General features: G+C 37.3%; 2 protein-coding genes across 2 annotated transcripts; one reads left to right on the top strand and one right to left on the bottom strand.

The window, feature by feature from the left end:
• The first annotated feature begins 1,475 nt into the window (after positions 1-1,475).
• On the top strand, positions 1,476-5,603 carry LOC131021413 (pectinesterase/pectinesterase inhibitor PPE8B-like). The gene is made up of 3 exons (XM_057950599.1): positions 1,476-2,081; positions 3,262-3,813; positions 4,688-5,603. The coding sequence occupies exons 1-3, from the start codon at positions 1,796-1,798 to the stop codon at positions 5,374-5,376; spliced, it is 1,527 nt and encodes a 508-aa protein (XP_057806582.1). The 5' UTR covers positions 1,476-1,795; the 3' UTR covers positions 5,377-5,603.
• A 3,181-nt stretch (positions 5,604-8,784) lies between these two features.
• Positions 8,785-11,313, bottom strand: LOC131021414 (putative pectinesterase/pectinesterase inhibitor 45). The gene is made up of 3 exons (XM_057950600.1): positions 10,317-11,313; positions 10,084-10,244; positions 8,785-9,589 (listed from the first exon to the last, which is right to left on the bottom strand). Exons 1-3 carry the CDS (start codon positions 11,201-11,203, stop codon positions 8,895-8,897), a joined length of 1,743 nt encoding a protein of 580 aa, XP_057806583.1. The 5' UTR covers positions 11,204-11,313; the 3' UTR covers positions 8,785-8,894.
• Between the last annotated feature and the right edge of the window lie 8,597 nt (positions 11,314-19,910).

Raw genomic sequence — 19,910 nt, forward strand, 5'->3', positions numbered from 1 at the left:
GCATAATGTATTTTTATACAGTAAAATATGCAAACTGATAATAGTAATGTTATAGACAATAATCAAACATGAGAAGTCACAAAAAGGATAAAGACATAATTGCAATATAATATTTACTTTTGTCATATTTTGCAAATCCAACTTGATTTTGAAAATTTTCAATGATATTATTACCACCTTCTAATTTTCAGCGAAATTCAAAATCCTTTAATAAAATTGAAAAAAATTGTCTTGAAATGACACCTCAGTAATGAAATTACATTACTTAATTATTAACATATACTACACAATAATATTTAAAAATATTATTTTCTTTTGATTTTAGGGAGGAGAGGGCCAGAGAGTTTACTCTAAGCGGGTGTTTGGCTAAGCTTATTTTAAAGAGTCTTTAAAATAAGCTTAGCCAAACACCCGCTTAGAGTAAACTCTCTGGCCCTCCCCTCCCTAAAATCAAAAGAAAATAATTTCTCTCTCTAGCTTATAAGCTCAATTATCCAAACACTTTGACAACTTATAAGCTCTTAAAAATTACTCTCTTCGTCCACAAAAAATATGCCACTTACTTTCGGCACGAGTTTTAATAAAATGTGAGTGAAGTTGGTAGTGGAGTAAGGGTCACACTTCAAATGTGAGTGGAATGGTGTGGACCCTACTACTAAAAATGGATGTGGCATATTTTTTGTGGACGAACGAAAAAGAAAATTGACATATCTTTGGTGGACGGAGGGAGTACATCTTATAAGCTCTTGAAACATCTTATAAGCTCCGAGAGCTTATAGCGCTTATAAGCACTTGGAGCTTATAAGATGTTTCAAGAGCTTATAAGATGTAATTTTTAAAAGCTTATAAGTTTTCAAAGTGTTTGGATAATTGAGCTTATAAGCTAGAGAGAGAAAATATTTTTTTAGAGAGAGAAAATATTTTTTTAGAGAGAGAAAATCGAAGAAAAATGAACTTGAATGATATATGATGAAAATAATAAATTATACTCCCTCCGTCCACGAAATGAGTACCCATTTGTGAACGGCACGGATTTTAAGAAATGTATGGAGTGTAGTGTGAATAGTTTAAGGGTCCCACTTTTTGAGTGTATTAATTAAAGAGATGTGTGGGGTACACTTGCCAAAAAGGGAAATGAGTACTCATTTCGTGGACGGACGAAAAAGGAAATATGAGTACTCATTTCGTGGACGGAGGGAGTAGTTGAAAAATAATTGTAAAATGATTGTTGCATATGAGATTATAAAAAAATAAGTTGGGGTAGAGGAACTTATTTTTTTGGGAGCTTATAAGCTATTTAAGAACTTATTTTGTCAAACACTTTGAATGGGCTTATAAGCTCTTAAACAGCTTATAAGCTGTTTTGAGGAGCTTATAAGCTCAGCCAAACACCCTCTAAATCAGTAAATCTCGACGCTTATTATAAAAATATTTAAAAAATCCATCCGCGCGAAATTAAAATAGAGCAAATTTGAATGAATCGGCCCAAAAATAAATAAATATGAGAAGCATTGATATCGAATGCCGAAGCAGAGACCTTCCTTCTTTAATATTCTCCACCTGCCCCCTATAAGCCCCTAACCCTATATAAATACACAACCCAGTCTATTTATTACACAAACATTCTTCAAATCCAATATTGACCATTTCTTTCATGCAAATTACTCTCTCTCACTCCCCTTAACCATTTTCATATCATATGCTCTTAATCCTTTTCTACGTTTAAGAATCGCCCGCTTTCCCAACTCTCCCAACTGCAGCAGATTCATCAATTAATTTTGATATATCTGCATATATGGGGTCAAATTTCTTGAAACTTGTGTTTGTAGTGACGATTTTAAGCTGTGCGAGTGGTGAGAAGGCGTCGGAGTTTGGAAACTTGAAGGTTCCGGCGTCAGAATTTGTGGGATCGGTGAGGTCCACCATCGACATAATCCGGCAAGTGATGTCCATAGTGTCGCGGTTTTCCGGCGCATTCGGCGATTTCCGGCTGAGTAATGCCGTCTCCGACTGCCTCGATTTGATGGATCTCTCCGTGGACCAGTTGAGCTGGACCATCTCTGCTTCACAGAATCCCAATGGTAATTTCTTCACATCTTCTCTTTTGTAAAGTTCAATCACACAGCTGCATGCCTTTAGTCCTTGTCTAATCTTTTCATGAAACGAAGCAAGAAAAAAAAAAGTGGGTGTTTAAAGCCTGATAGTGAGACCTTTAGCTATAGGATTGATACATGCGGTGAAGAATTAAACAAGAAATAATAATTGTATACTTTATAATTATATATATTCGACTTCACACACACGCACAAGTATTTATGGGAGCTTTCATAAAAGTATCTCATGTAATATAATTATCTCTGTGGGACATATATAGTGATATTCGTGTGGAAAAAAAATGTGAAATCATTTACACCAGAAATAGAAAGAAATATAGAGGTCCCCTGTTTAGAAGAAGCAAATTAAATTTAACATCGAACGTATTTAATACTTTGAAATGGAAGAAGCTAACATCGGCTATTAGATGTGGACTTATTACTGCAGCTAAAAGGTCCCCTGTCAATTAAGGGACCGTGCAAAAAGTATTGAGTTGGCGTGAAAGTGGGATCTCCTCATATATTAAAAACTTGGCTCACCAAAACAGTCTAAGCCAAAATAACAAATAATCCAGTGTAATTTGCTATTTTGTGTTGTTATTATTATTATTATTATTATTATTATTATTATTTGGGACTGGGAGTGATGGATTATGCCCATGTTTCCCGTCTTTTTAAAATTAAGAAATACCACAAAAGCTACGAGCATTCACAGGTTATAGTTGCGGCTTATAAACTGGGCGACGGTGGAATTATACCTGAGATTTATTAGTTTTAGACAATTTAATTAAATTACCACTAGATCAACGCAGTTATGGCTTTCTTTTTATCACCAAATCAATTGAATATATATATACACGTACCTATATTACTGTACAAATGTGTATTTTTTTATAAATTTTTGATATGTCTATAGATATTTGCTTATTTTAATTTTCATAGATATTTTAGTAATTTAATACTACTATATATTTAGATTTTATTTGATACTATAATATAGGAATCCTCTTATATTTAAAATTTCCATAAAACTTATAATGTATTAAATTTATAACTTTTAAATTAAATAGAAGTACTCATGTGTGATATATTCCTAATAGCTAGATATGTAAAGCATCATATACAATTTAAGGAAAATTGTAAAAATTGGGTTTTATGTGGTGTGCAGGCAAAGATAATGGCACCGGAAATGTAAAGGCCGATATGAAAACATGGTTGAGTGGAACGCTGATCAATCAAGATACCTGCAAAGAAGGCTTTGATGGCACAAACGGCATTGTCCGAGATTTGGTTGCCGGCAGCCTAGACCAAGTCACCTCATTAGTCTACAACATTCTTTCAAACATTAATCCCACTCCCACCACCCCTCCCCCGTCCGGCGCCGGCCGTGGCGGTAGGAAACTAATTTCTACCCAAGACTTTCCCGATTGGTTCAAACCCAACGACCGCCGCCTCCTCCAAGCCGCGACTGCGGACGTGGTGGTGGCCGCCGACGGCACCGGGAAATTCACTAGCATTATGGATGCTATTGGTGCAGCCCCGGAGCATAGTAGCAAGAGATTTGTTATATACGTGAAGAAAGGTGTGTACAAGGAATATGTGGAGATAAGTAAGAAGAAATGGAATATAATGATGATTGGAGATGGGGTGAATGCTACGGTTATTTCGGGTAATCGGAACTTCATCGACGGCTGGACCACCTACCGCTCGGCCACATTTGGTAACATCTTCAACTTTATTCTTAATTTATTTGTATATAAGTAGTATGGCTTAGTTCAATTGATATATAATAAAAGTTACGGCTGAGTGTAGAATTCAGTATAATTACTTTATAGGTTCAATGCAAGAGTTCTTACAATTCTCACAATATAAAGTTTTGATTTTGAACCAGTCCCGTTAACAGTATGTCCTAGACAATAGAAAAAAAAAATTGCACAGTTGAATATTGTTTGGTTGGATTGTAACAGGCATGCATATGCATGCTTTATGATCGAATTGAATTCTACCAAACTGTGTCTGAGAAAATGTCGTCCCAAAAATTAATTCCATTGTAGGAAAAGATAAAATCATTGGGTACATTTAATGATATCAATTTTTGTAGGTTGGAGTTGGACTTATTACGTTACATATAAGCATCAAAAATCTAATTCATCAATCCATCACAGTAGAGGGGCCAACGCATGAATTTATTGCTTCGCATATATGAATCGAAGATTAGGCATCCCCATGTACTTTGCACATGGGGCAGGTCTCGTGGGATGTCGATTTATTGAAATTTCGAAATATTTAAGTGTTTGTGTGAATGATATAATATGCGATACGTGGGACTAAAAAAATCTTCATAATATGTACCCATACCTGGTCGTCACTCAATTCATGTTTCAACATTGATACAGTATCTATCATGAATTTGGACAGAAATGTGCATGTGACGTTGTAACTTGTATATTCACTAGTATAAAAATGTTATCGGTTAATTTTTTACACTAATTGCTAAAAGGGCTTGAAATATCTTAAAGCTCTTAGTTATTTTCACAATTTGTAGAAACTACAGCGATGAAAATAAAAAATACTCAATTATGCATATTTTGCAGCTGTGAAAGGGCAAGGGTTCATAGCACGGGACATAACGTTCGAGAACACGGCCGGGCCGGAAAAGCACCAGGCCGTGGCCTTCCGGTCCGACTCGGACCTGTCGGTCCTATACCGTTGCGCCATCCACGGCTACCAAGACACTCTCTACGCCCACTCCCAACGCCAATTCTACCGGGAATGCCACATCACGGGCACCGTGGACTTCATATTCGGCGACGGCGCGGTCGTGTTCCAGAACTGCCAAATCCAGGCCCGAAAGGGCCTCCCCAACCAGAAGAACACGATCACGGCCCAGGGGCGGAAGGAGCCCGTCGAGAACACGGGCTTCTCCATCCAATTCTGCAACATCTCGGCCGAGGCGGATGTGTTGAACTCGACGCAGACGTATCTAGGCAGGCCGTGGAAGCTGTATTCCCGCACGGTTGTGATGCAATCCTACATCAGCGGCGCCGTGAGGCCCGAGGGCTGGCTCGAGTGGAACGGCGATTTCGCGCTCGGCACGCTCTACTACGGCGAGTATATGAATTACGGGCCGGGCTCTGGATTGGGGGCCCGGGTTAAATGGCCCGGCTACCACGCGTTTAATACGTCGGCTCAAGCGAGTAATTTTACAGTGTCTCAGTTCATTATAGGGAACACGTGGCTGCCTTCGACGGGTGTGAGGTACACTGCGGGATTGGGAAATTGAGAGCGACATCTTCAACAGGGTATCGGAGTATATACTGCTGATTTGCATATATAATATTAATGGTGTTTTTTTGGCATGAAATGGTATAAGATGTAGCTAGCTAGATATTACCATCCTTTATTCTGTGTTGCTTGTAATTTGATAATTTTTGGAATTGTTTTTTCTGATGGTTATGCATCCGGGTGGAGATATTAAATTATGATATTATACTGGTTGTTTATGTCTTATCAGGCTATCATTAGTGACGACTACGTAATAGTGGTATAAATTTTTATGAGGCAATTTTACTACTAGTTTATTTGACCGTCAAAGTTTTTTGTTTTGGTTGAATTAGAATTATAATAAATAAGCAATTTGCACGCATGCGGGACCTTTACACCACATATTATGAAAAAATAATCACATGTTGACAACGGTACCACTACCTACGTAAAGATGAGAATATTATCCATATAAAAGTGGAAAAATTAACTAATCCGCATGCATGAACTCAAGATACCTTAGCTTTTAGACCCTCAAAGTAGGGACAAATTTTAATTTTACTTTTGCTTATATATATATATATATATATATAGGGAGAAGTTCTATTGCATGATTGAATCACGTCCACACCAACAAGGTACTCGATCGATGCTGCTAGAGCCGCTGCTCCGCTCTTGACTGCAGAACTAAAAACGAAACTAAATTAAAGAGCATTAATTACTACTCCCTCCGTCCACAAATTCAAAGCCTACATGAAAAAACACGAGTTTTAAGAAAAATAGTATTTTTATTAGTTGAGTGGAGAAAGGGTCCCACAAAATATATTGTTTATTGGTTGAGTGGAGAAAGGGGCCCACAAAGTGTATTGTTTATTAGTTGAGTGGAGAAAAAATGTATTGTTTATTGGGACCCACCAATTAAAATATGAATAAAACTTACTAAAAATGGATAGGCCTTGAGTTGGTGGACAGACCAAAAATGAAAATAGGCCTTGAATTAGTGGACGGATGGAGTATTTGGAACCATGCATGGCTAAGCATTAGTATTTATAGGGAGAATATACAATAATTATGGGGGCTTCATATATAGGCCTTGATCTAACCATTGAAAAAGGCCTTTCTTGCTCCCTACTCTAGTAGCTTGCCCTGATTTGCCATTTGAGCATGTTTGGTGTAGGGGTGAACCGGTACGGTATGACGAAAAAAAAATCGACATATCGTGTACCGTATACCGTATCGTAAATTGCATTATGAGAATTTTCATACCGTTGTCGTATCGAACCTTTTCGGCATACCGAAAATTTCGGTATGAACTTTTCTTATGCCGGTGTCGTACCGAAGTGCGGTATACCGTAATTATTTGTATATTATTTCATGCTTAAATTCATAAAAATATTACTCCCTCCGTCCCTAAAATAACTTCATCTTTTTCCATTTTGGGACGTCCCCCAAATAACTTCCTTTTTCTTTCTTTCCATTTTTGGAAACCTACCCCACCACTAATAATACTTTATTTATTTTTACTTTTCACTTTTCAACACTCTAAATACTAATTATAACACTTTTCACAACTTCCAATAATAATTATATCACTTTTTCTCCTTTATCAATACACTTTACAACTTTTTATTAAAACCCGTGCCGTCCCCAAAGAGGAAGCCATTTCAGGGACGGAGGGAGTACGATATACCGTGTATTTGTGCATACAAAATTTCATTAAACAAATATAAATAATCTTCTAACAAGTCTAGAATTATATATGTGTGTGTATATATATGTAATTTATTTCAATCAGTACGGTATACCAATTATTTTGATATATACCAATATTGCGGTATATACCGAAACAACATTATATGCCGACTTTTCAGTGTATACCGCGGTATGAAGAAAATTGATACCGTTGTCGTACCAAAGAATTTCGGTACAATACAATACTGTACCATAATTTACGGTATACCAAAAATTCGGTATTTTCGATATTTTTTCGATACGGTATACGGCATACCGATTTTTCGATATTTTAGCCCACCCCTAATTTGGTGTTTCATTTTAATTTCGATTATTCACTTTCTTTTCTTTTTCTTTAACTTCAATTTTATATATTTTAGTTTAATTTTGTTATTATAATTGAAGTTTATTCCATCCAAATAACATATATACTTATTTTATCATTTGGGTTTTTTTTACTTTTATTAATTAATAATTTATTATTAGGGTCGATAAATTTAAAGGTATATATATATATATATATATTTTAAAAAAATTAGCTTTTGGAAATAAAAATGAAAATAAAGTATAATTCATAATACTATAATAAAATTTATTTTTATAAAAAATATTATTAAAATAATAGATATAAAAGTGTGACACGGTAATAGACACAAAGTTATGGGACACTAGAGATCTGATCATCCACTAATGAATTTGTAATGGGAAAACTTCCCTTTTTTTTGGGTCTGCTATGCCTAAGTGTTTGTCAACACCAATTTTCTTTTATTCCTTCAAAATTAATGAAAGTTTTCTTTTTTGACAATTGTACTCTCATAAGAGTATAATTAGTTTTATTAATATTATCTTAAATTTTTAAACTTTTGCCAAACAAAAAAAACGATTCACTTTTGTTAGGATGATTCAAAAAAAATAAGAATACATCTCTCTTTGGCTAAGATGGAAGGAGTAGAAAATAATTTATAGTATTTTTTTATTTGTACCCCATTTGCATGATTTTAATTCGATAAAGATTGTTGAAACAAATTATTATTATTATTATTAGTGGTGTGCGTAGAACACGTGCCTTGAATTATGATGATGAGCTTGACTCAATGGAACGAGTCAAGCCTTGAGTCAGCAAAGCCTGCATCAGCTAACTCGAGTCAAACCATCGACTCAACTGACGTGGGTGTTTCTATGCCTAGAATCAATTATGAAATAGAATGATTGCTCAGTTTTCAAATAATTGTTTGATCATTTTGATTGAGATAAAAGTTTTTCTACTTTTTATATTAAATATTTTTATGCTTATTTTTATATAATTAATATACTCCCTCCATCCACCAAAAGTTTAACACTTTTGGTGGACATATGTTTCAATAAAATATGTGGTGATTTTTATGTTGTGGAGAAATAGTCCTACCATTTTTTAAAATGAGTGGTTGTGATTGAATTGAGGATGATATTTTTGTAAATAAAGAGTATTTGTAAGGATAAAAGATAAGAAAAAAATGTGAATCCGTGTTCATAAAAGGAAAGTGTCATACTTTTAGTGGACACCTAAAATGACAAAAATGTCATATTTTTCCATAAACGAAGGGAGTATTTATTTATCGCACCCCAAATATATATATTTATGAATCCGCCAGTGATATGACTGACTGGAATAGATCGGCCAATGATATGAATGAATTCTAATATATGGAGTATGATAAATAGCCGAACACAAATTGCATTATTATAAATATGTATAAAACGGCATATATATATATGTATACATATAGAAAAACAAGAATAATATAAAAAAAACCTAGAATTAATCTATCAACTAAACATGCCAAAACGCACGGGAACATCTGCTGCCTTGAGCCAATCCTCGCCTTGCAGGAAGGGACCAACCGTGAACTTCAACACATCGTCCCGCTTCAATGTCTTGTACCCTGCCCATTTCACCCGATCCTTGGTGGCCGATCCCGGCCCCTTGTTGTTGAACTCTGCGTAGAACAGAGTCTTGAGCCCCGAATCACCGCTCCACTCCTTCCACCCCTCGGGCTGGATGAGATCGCCGATCTCCGACTCCATGATGATCACCCTCGAGTACTGCTTCCACGGCCTGCCCAGGAAGCTCTTGAACTTGCCCTTCTCCGCCTCCAGCTTCTCGTCCGCAAGGATCTTGCAGTTCTGCAGCACAATGCCCGTCGTCTCCCGCTTCTCCGCCCGCCCCTGCGCCGTCACCACGTTCTGCTGGTTCTCTGCCGGCCTCCGCACGTAGATCATGCAGTTCTGGAACACGGCCGCCGCGTCCCCGAAGATGAAGTCCACGGTGCCGGTGATGTAGCAGCTGCGGTAGAACTGTCTGTGTGTTTGTGTGTACAGGGTGCTCTTGTATCCTTCCATGCGGCAGTTCACGAATATCGACCGGTCGGATTGCACTCGGAGCGCCACCGCCTGGTGCTTCTCCGGCCCGGCCATGTTTCGGAACCCCAGCGACTGCGCCATGAATCCTGCTCCGATTGCAACTGCATGCATGCCCAGTTCATAAATATTGGTGTCATCAAATTTTGTGTTCCTAATTTTCAACGTTTTTCAATAAGCATTTGAATATTATTTTTTCACTTTAAAAACCTCCAACTTTGGAAATGATTTAATTTATATCACGCCTTATAAATTCCAGCTATTGAACGATAAGTTACAACACCAGCGCTTGGGATATAAATAATAATAAAAAAAACATTTCAAAATTGAAAACGTAAAAATTGAGATTTTTTTTTGACAATGGGGGAGTTGGAGAGGGGGAGTAGTGAGGTTTGAACGCGGGACCTCACTATTCACACAGGAAATCGCACTGCTTGGTGTCCCCTTGAGGACAATTGAGATATTTTTTAAAAAAACGGTAAAATATTTATGACAACTTTCTTGAGGTGACTAAACTAGACAATTTTTTTTTTTGAGGGAACTAAACTAGACAAATTTGTTGCAAAAGTAATTAAGTTGGCAGTTTGTGAAGGGTTACCAAATGATGCGGTCTGAAACGTTGGAAGTCCGTCGACGAAATTCTTAGCTCCGGTGATAATGCTCTTCTGCGATCCGTCTCCGTACATTGTGACGTTGACCATGTCCTTGGCCACCACCACCGTCTCATCGTACACCCCTTCTTTCACATAAATCACATATCTGCAACGTCCATCTAATTAAGCAAGCAGTGCTCAACAACATGCATGCAACAAATTAAACGGAGAAACATACCGTCCTTTGAATTTCTTTGGCATTGCCTTGAGAGCTGCGTTGATGGTTGTGAAATTCCCGGTGTTGTCCTTGGCCACCGTCACATTCGGCGTGAACTTTGCTCCGTCGGCTTTCAATATTCTTCGGTGCTGCTGCATCCACGCCGGCTCGTCGAAGCTCAGGAGCCTCCGCTGGGAGCCGCCGGAGGCCTCCGCCTTGGACAGCACCGCGGAGACCTGCGACACCACGGAGAGCGAGTTGCTCCCGAGCATCCTGACGCCCTCCAGAATCTTCTTCATCTTCTCCTTGTCGGCTCCCTCGGGGAAGCCGTCCAAGCACGTCTGCTGGTACGAGATGACGGCGCTGAGCCAGTTGTTGAGCTCCGGCTTGGCCGTGGACATCTTGGATATATCGGCCCCCTTGACGCTGGCCATGGAGCTGTTGAGCTCGTCCCTGGCGTCCTTGAGCAGCACGAGGCAGTCGTTCAACGCCGCCTTCTTAATCGGGGTGTCGAATTTGACGTCCCTGGCCTGCTTGGCTACGGCGTCGATCTCGCGGGCGGTGGCGGCCAGGGAGGCGCGGAGGATGTCCATGGGGGTGGCGGAGGCGTTGTTCTTGACCTCCTTGAGGAGGCTGTCCTCGCAGGTCTTCTTGTAGTCGGTGTTGGCGCACACCGACTTGACGACGTTCTGCGCGGTCTTGGGCTTGGACGGCGGGGGCGGGGGGTGGGCGTGGGCGGAGGCGTGGTGGTTGCGGTTGGTCTTGTAGATGGCGAAGCAGACGGCGGCGGCGGCGAGGAGGATGACGATGACGCTGACGACGAAGGCGAGGATGAGACGCTGCTTGAACTTCTTCTTCTTCTCCTCCTGGCGGCGCTGCGAGATGAGGTCGAAGTCCTGGAACGCCATTGGTGGGTGGGTAGATCTTCTTCTCTGCCTTGGCCGCGCTGGGGATTAAGCCAAGGCAGTTTGTTTCCCGATTAACGTTTTTGTATGTGTCATGGGTTTCATGTTCGTTTATATTTGTGTTATTTGAGTCGATGTGAATTGCGGGGCCGTGGTTTGCAGTCACGCATAGTTTAGCAAGTGAGGTTCTGGATTGGAGGATTTTCAGGGAATGGATGATATGGCTGTTTTAATGCCCCCGAATATTACTCTCCTTTCCTTGTTATTACAACCTAACTAATGTTGTTTGTTGCTACGCTAGGGTTTATGGGATTTTCTATGCATACACATATTTAGTACCAGAACTGATCACCTACCCACCGTGGGCATGCATAACTAAAATTATCTTTCCTAATTAAAATTGCCACATCAATGGTGGGCATGTTATGCTTGCCCACGGTGGGTAGGTGATCGGTTCTGTATTTAGTACGTACTCGTCAAACACTCAACACTACCTTATACAACATATCTTCATTTTTTTGAAAACAATCACAAATTTCATATTCCACACTTCCTTTGCTCGTGCCATTTTTTGGATTCATTTTTACTTATGAATCACAAGTTTCATATATATTAGCCGTGTACAACATAAAAATAACACGAACAAGCTGTTTGATTGCATTATCATAATAAACAAATACACTTCTCTTTTCTTTTTTTTGAAACCAAAAAAAATACAGTACTTTTCATTATTTATTCTATACCTTGTTACCATATAGGTTCAACCTCTTTACACTTTGTAAATAATTGTAATTGCAAACCACCTATCATATACGATACTCGTAGTAATATTGAATATAGTAAATTAATAATGAATATTGTTATGTACGATACTAAAAAATTAAATCTATAAATATGCACGCTTTATAAAAGCAAAACTTCTTTTTTTGCAGTGACATTTGTGTTGATAATAATTGGATTTTTTTCTTTTGGTAGCTTATCTCCTTCGTCTACGGACTACGGTCATATATTCCCAAAAACCATGGACTATTTAGAAAAATTAATTCATGTATCAAAAATAAGAAACAAAAGCAGTTAAATAATTTATGTATAATATTATTAATCTGAAATTAATTTTAAATAAGATTATTTATTGAATAAATAATAACAGTATATATAAAAAATAAATTACTTAATTACTCTTTGTTGATGGTAGTTATGTCCCTCGTAGTTTTTGAATTAATAGCTAATGTATTTCATTAGTACCACTCTACTATCTTCAACTCCTACTTACCAAAGTTTTTTTTTTTTAATTACAAAAAGTATATACTATCTGTTATATTATCAAAATAAGCAACTTGCACGCAGACAGAACCTCTGCGCCACACAAAGGCAGGAAAACTACCCGCACGTAGGCGGAACCACACAAAAAGTGAGAAAATTACTCGCACGCAAGTGAAATTGAATCCAAGGCCTCTCACAAAGGAGATTCTTTGGATGCCTCAGCCCAAAGTTAAATAAATATTTTCCAATATACACATGTAAATAATATACGTAAAATATATGTTATAGTTGGTAATAATAAGCAAAATACTAAGTATTTGAGGTTTGCCATTTTTTATTGTTGAATTTTGATTCTATAAAATTGTATTGTATATTTTTTTGGGTGGATTCTTTTGTATATTTATATCAATACTAGTGAATGCTTTATTTACGATAGTGTATCTTTTTAGAGTAAAAATCCTTTTTATGAATCAATGTTGGGATATATAATCCATCCACCTTTGTATGGGCCAATTGTGGAGTTTTTTCTTAGAAAAGCCCAATCATTTTATAGTACACTCACAGCCCACACTTGATCTGCCAAGAATCCCATATTTCAACGCGAAGAAATCACGTGAGAATAAAGAGGGATTTTGGCAAATAAAATCACGAACAATTTTGAATTTGTAATTTTAATGCGACTTTTGAAATGTGGCGAATTAAATCACCACCTTTTCAATTTTTGCAATTTCGTCCTCCCAATTTTTTTCGGTCGCCAGAGTGTTGAATTGGAGCTTATGGAAATTAGTAAAGACGAAATTATTTTTGTGAGGTCTAAATGATGTCGTTTCATACAATTTCAATTAAAAATTTCTCCAAAATATAAAGGGACTATATCCTACATTTGCACCATAATTTCCAATATTTAGTAATTTTATTCCAAACGACGTCGTAACATGAATATTACGTGGAGAACTAATCTACGTAAACTACAACTCAACAATACGACGATCGAAAAAAATTGGAGGGATCAAATTACAAAAATTGAAAAGGTGGTGATTTAATTTGCAACACTTCAAAAGTCACGTTAAAATTGCAAATTCGAAATAGTTCGTGATTTTATTTGCCAAAACCCCAATAAAGAAAGAAAACCTACTGATATTTTCCTCAACTAGATTAAATTATTCAGAAGGCTTTGATCTGAAATCATCTACATTAGTTTGTTCTTTGAGTAAAAATAAAAAATGTCCATTTTTATTAAGTTGTAGTGAAAAACGTACATTTTTATAAAATAATTTTATTATGTTCAAATTAACTAAATTACTTTTAATGTCTCAATTAATCAATGTTCTTGTAAGATAAAAATAACTTGTTGTTGGAAAAGTAGGGCGGCAACCTACTTAGTGAGGTAGTCACCCGGACGGCAACCTACTTAGTGATGTAGCCGCCTGAACGACAACCCTTTTTTTTTCGACCGACAAACTACTTTTTCTTATAAAAGTAGCTTGTTGATTGAAAAAGTAAGATGTCGTCCGAACTGCTAACTCACTAAGTAGGTTGCTACTCGAGCGACAATTTACTTTTCCGATAGCAAGCTATTTCTTTTACACTTTTCTTACACAATTGTATTTATGTTAGGAAAGAATTGTGTAAGAAATGTGTAAGACTTTACACAAAAAAATAATATAAAGTCATCAACATCTAAGGACAATTTCGACCCTTCACTTTAATTTGGCATAGACTTAAGTTTATATATATATATATATATATATATATATATAAAAGTGGATATTTTTAATTAAAAGTTATAAATATTGACATTTTTACCCATTAACCTTTGTTCTTTACCCCATCTACTACCTTTAAATTACCTTCTCCATTCCTTGATGCATAAACATTTTTCTTGTCCGATAAATACTGCCATTTTCACTCAAGTCATCCTCCAAAAAAGACATCAAATTGTATAGTACTTCCCATTTCTCCCATATGAGAAAACAGGAAGAAGCAACATCACCACTAAAAGTATATTAATTCATAAAGGTTTTGCATTTTAACAGTTTATTTATGCCTCTTTCATCAAATCAGACTATGAATTTCTTAGAGCATCTCCAATAGAAAAATGCATTGAGGATGCATCTCCAAAAGTGACTATTGGGGGAATTTAGGTAGAGGAGGGAGTTGGGGGAGAGAGGAGAGAGAAGGGGTGATTTTAGAACCTCTTACACAGACACACACACACGGAGGAGAGAGGTGTAAATTTTGTTTTTTTTTCTTTTTCTTTTGCCTTTTATTTGTTTTTTTTTTTCTTCTTTTAAATTTTCATTCACATTCAATTTTTTTCCTTCTTTTCTTGAAAGTTCTTTTTAAAAAGTTTTTTTTATTGCCAATTTATTATATTTACTTTTTTAAATTTAAATTAATTTTTTATTGTATGTTTGACTTTAAATAAAAAAATCTTTTTTTTGCTAATGAAGTTATATACATATTTATAAAATAATTAATTTATGTTACATTATAAAGAATAAATGTAAAATTTAAATTAAATGTAGATAAATATTAAGTGAGTTAAAAGTAGTCCAGAATGATGTCAGTAAAAACTTGAATTTGAGTAGGTATTGTTCGAGGTGAAAATAAAGAAGGAGAATATGATGTGGCTTCGATGATTTCAGCAAAAACCTGTAAATGAGGATGCACGATAGGAGATGGTCTTATATTGTTTGCAGAAAAGTCAAACAAAAGCATAACTCTTTCTTCACAGAGCCAAAGTACCACCGAGGTTTCACCTTTAACTTCATCAGTCCACATCATCTACTCTATTTACTACTCTCTGAACTGCTATTACCCTGTTATTTGATGAACCTCGATCACACACGATACGAATAAACAAAAGATCAAATTAAAATGTGCGTGTGTTGGTCTAGCGGTAGGAGGTTAATGCCCAAGACCTGAGGTCCTGGGTTCGAGTCCTCCGTCGCGCAGTCTTTAATTTTTTTATTTACTTATGTAATTTATATAAAAAAAAGATCTAATTAAATTCTTCAGCATTTAAATCATCATAGACAAACCAACGAGAGCTCCCAAAATAAAATGTCGAATGTTTTTATAAATAAACATGCTTTAATACCTATGAAGACATAAAACATATTACGATCATAACCTTAAAATTTTATTACAAAGCTTGAATCTTGTGCTTAGATCTTGTTTGAGGGTCTCAGTGTTGGTGTGTGCTGAGAGTCGAAGCGAGGAGAGGGGTGTCAAGCTGTTGCTCAGCCAGGTCGGATAAGGAGAATGGGCGGTGGTGGTGGTTGTTACTGTTGTCACCGCCGGGCCCGGGAAAGAAGAGCCGAAGGTGGCAGCTCCATGCTGCTACTGTTCGATTAGGAAGAGAGAGAAATAGCAGGATACCTCTTTTGGGGTTTTTGTCCAGAGGATGGCAGAGGCGGTGCTGCTGCCGGGTGCGAGCGAAGCAGCGGCGGCGGCGACTCTAACGAGTGATCGTTCGCTTGCCGTGAATTGAGGGAGAAGTGGTTTCTGATTTTGGGTTATGGTAGAAATATAGAGGGGGTGAGTGTAAACACAAAATTTTGTATTTCAATTTAATAAAATACAAAAGTGCGTTACAGAGATAAATTTATATACTTGAATGTAGATTTATGCGGGTTGCGATTCTCTAGTTGATCCTCTGATTCATCTCTTCCATTTGTTTCTCGAACAATCTCAAATATTCTTGACATATTTGATTTGATAACGTCAATCCAAAGGACTCGAGTCGTGATTTTGGATTTGAACGTCAAAGTTGATTTGATTTCATTTTAATTTGATTTGCACGAAGAATGCATCGAATACTTGAAGATCGCCTTGAAGATTCGAAGAATACTTTAAATACTTGAATATTGCTTCGAATACTTGAAGATCGCTATGAAGATTCGAAGAATGCTTTGAATACTTGAATATTGCTTCGAATACTTGAAGATCGCTTCGAATACTTGAATATTGCTTCGAATACTTGAAGATAGCCATGAAGATTCCAAAAATACTTTGAATACTTGAAGATTGTCTTGAAAATTTGAAGAATACTTTGAAGATTACCTTGAAGATTTAAAGAATACTTTGAATACTTGAGAGAAGAAAGAATACTTTGAATACTAGAAAGAATTCTTCATCAACTCTTGAGTTCTTCAATCTTTGCACCACTTCACTTGTGCCTTATGCTTGCCCTCACACCTCTATTTATAGATGTAGGAAGGTAAACTCATGGACTTTGGGCCTTCATGCATGGGCTGTTAGGGTTTAGGTGCCAATAGGCCCATAAATCATTTTTTTAAATATCAATTATATATATCTCTTATTTTGGAATAAAATAAAGGGTTAAGGTACAAATTCACCCCTAAAGTGGGCATCCCTAGAGCATATCCCTCCCCATTCTCGACCTTGGCCCAAATAAACCCCAGAGTCCATGAAAAGGGTACATTTAAACCCAGCGAGAAAACGTCCGTTTTCTTGCCGTTAACTATTTTTTTTCTTTTTTAATTCCTCTGCCTAGCGACCCCCTCTCCCCACCGGACGTCCCTTCCTATTCCGACCACCGCACACCATAACTCCGACCACCACCGCGCCACCGCAGCCGCACAGACGCACACACACCCACCCCTCTTTTCCCCTTATTCTCTGACAGCGGCAACTAGCACCGGCGGCCGCCATCTCCCCCTGACTTCCCTCTCCCTTTGCATCCTCTCTCTAGCGACCCATACAGAGACCAGACACATGCACATACTCTATCTCTCAAAATCGAGCCCTAACAGCCGCCTCATCAAATCTCCGGCTGGCAGCAGCGGCTGGCCACCGCCGTCGCCCCTTGTCTAGCGCCCTCACAGACACATGCAACCACACACATACTGACTCTATCTTCCCTAAATTCCCACGCACAGACACGCGTCAAAAGCGGATTTATCTCTATCTCTCTTTCACGAGGCTCCACCGTGCAACTTTTCTTCCGACGAGAAGCCACCAAAGAAAACACCAGAACTGACGTCATCGAGTGCCGGATGGAGAAGAGCTGCAACGACATGAGTTTTTCGTCAGTGAAAAGCTCATCGGCGGGAAGCATTGCAACCGGATCTTCGAGGCGGAACTCAAAATCAACGAAATCCTTGTCGGAGACCTCCGGATCTGGCTTCCAGCTTCTTCTCATCAGCATTGTACGCAATCGGCAGCCGCTTCGAAGACGACCTATTGGCGGCGAGTTTCGAGGGAAAAGCCACCGGAGGACAATCGAGGAAGCTCTCCGGTGACATTCTGATGTTGTTGACGCACGCCGATGCCATCTTCGGCCGATCCCAGTTTATTCGCAGAGAAAAAAAAGGTTAACGACGAGAAAACGGGCGTTTTCTCGCTGGGTTTAAATGTACTCTTTTTATGGACTCTGAGGGTTTATTTGGGCCAAGATCAAGAATGGGGAGGGACACGCTCTAGGGGTATCCACTTCAAGGGTGGATTTAGTACCTTAACCCTAAAATAAATTTTAATAAAATATAAAATATTTAGTTCTTGAATTTACACGTGGCACGATATAATTCGATGATAAATTTAATTGTCCATAGTGAGAAGCGAGGGACGAGAGGCGAACGAGAGGGAAGAGCACGCCGTGAGATTGAACGAGAGGGAGAGATACAGTTAGAGATGTGAGAGAGAGGAGGAGGGCAGTTGACGGCGACCCTCACCGAAGAGGAAGGTCGCCGATTTTGTGAGGAAGAGAGATGAGTCACTGCGTGTGCATGTGCGTGTGACTGTGTGCGTAAGAGTGAAGAAAGGAATAATAGGTGTGGGGCCCAAATCTTGGGCCTGATTAAATGGGAATTGAGTTGAGATTGGGCCTTATTTATTTAGTTAAGATTGGACCCGAATTTATTTAAGTTGGCCTAAAATGATATTTTTTAATGAATTGGACTGCATTTTAAAATGTTTTGAACTTGTTTAATTAGTATGTTATTTTTACTAAGCTTAGTTAATTAATTATTCTATGAAATGATTATACAATATATATTATTATGTGCATATATTAAGCGTAAATACTCTTTATATGATTTAAAGTATGAAAAGAATTTGTATTTTTATATTTTCAAGTCATGAATAATTATGATTAAATTGGTTTTTATAAGCGAATCTAATTTTGGAGAAAAGACGAGTAAAGGTATTGTTGGTGTCTTTAGTCGAAAATTTGTTTTCTAAAGTTAATGGTTAATATTGAAAATTCAAGCTTAGTGTATAAAAAATTAGTAAGCTTTACCCTGCTGTGAATTAAGGCTAGTATTACAAGACCTATTAAGATAAGATCATCTTGTAGGCATTGTTGACTGAAGGGATTAGCACTGGTTTCCCAATACAAGTTTTCACGAATACTATCTACAAGATTTGTCCTATCAAGGTGGGCTTTATTTTACAAAAGTATACCTTGAGTTATGTAAGTTCTGATATTTCATGAAATGCAAATTGTTTATCCAATATAAATATTTTTTGTGCGCTCCATATTGTTTAGCTCTCGCATTTTATATTGATTGAGGTTCTCATTTGACCTAACGTGTTAAATGAGACTTGTGTACACAAGGCTTGTGGCTCGATGAGTTGATCGTCATCGTGTGCTAACAAGCTAAAAGACATTATAAGAGTGCTTGTGTGGATGTGTTCCGAAGCACATGAGAAATTATGATCTGCCTGGGTAGCATCCTGAGATCATTCAAGAGGCATAAAGCGATTCCAACATGGCATGATGTCTGGCATCATAAGCAGCGAGTAACAGTAGAGCGGTACAAGATCTCGCCACATATAAGAGAAAATATATTTTTACATGCTTAGAAGCGGATTTTTATTTTTGCATAAATGTTTGTCTCATTTGTTATCAGAGTCTTGAAATTAAATTTATGATCCTTGAAATCAATTGATTTGCGGAATAGTATGTCTGATGCAAATTCCCATCGTCAAAAATAAATTTATTTTTCAATATTCTTGATTATTTAATTTTTTTTGAAAATCGGGGTGTTACAATTTTCGTAGATGGACTTAGTATATAATTAAAATATCTCATAAGAAATAGCAATAGAAAGAAGTGAAAATCAATAGTTGTCCATCAACTTAGTTTTAATGTATCTTTTTATCAACTTTTAGTTAAAGAAATCAAACTGCTCTTACTTTGACTTGTACGAAATTTACCTTAACTCTTTCTCTTTTTGATGAGGATGGTATTAGGACCCACTTTATTTATCATACAATAGGCTCAAATACTCGTACATCAGCCTAATAAAGTTCATAAAGGCCCATCCAAAAGGAAACTCGTAAGATTCATCAAAGCTTATGATGTCAACCCAAAGGGAGACAAGGAAAAATAAGACAGGAAATTCAATTGATAGCCATGCAGAGTAGATCATTTCAGATCTGTTGAAGGAACCCATGAAAGTAGAGCTGAAGACAAAAC

The sequence above is a fragment of the Salvia miltiorrhiza genome, chromosome 4 (assembly GCF_028751815.1).
Source record: "Salvia miltiorrhiza cultivar Shanhuang (shh) chromosome 4, IMPLAD_Smil_shh, whole genome shotgun sequence".
NCBI lineage: Eukaryota > Viridiplantae > Streptophyta > Magnoliopsida > Lamiales > Lamiaceae > Salvia > Salvia miltiorrhiza.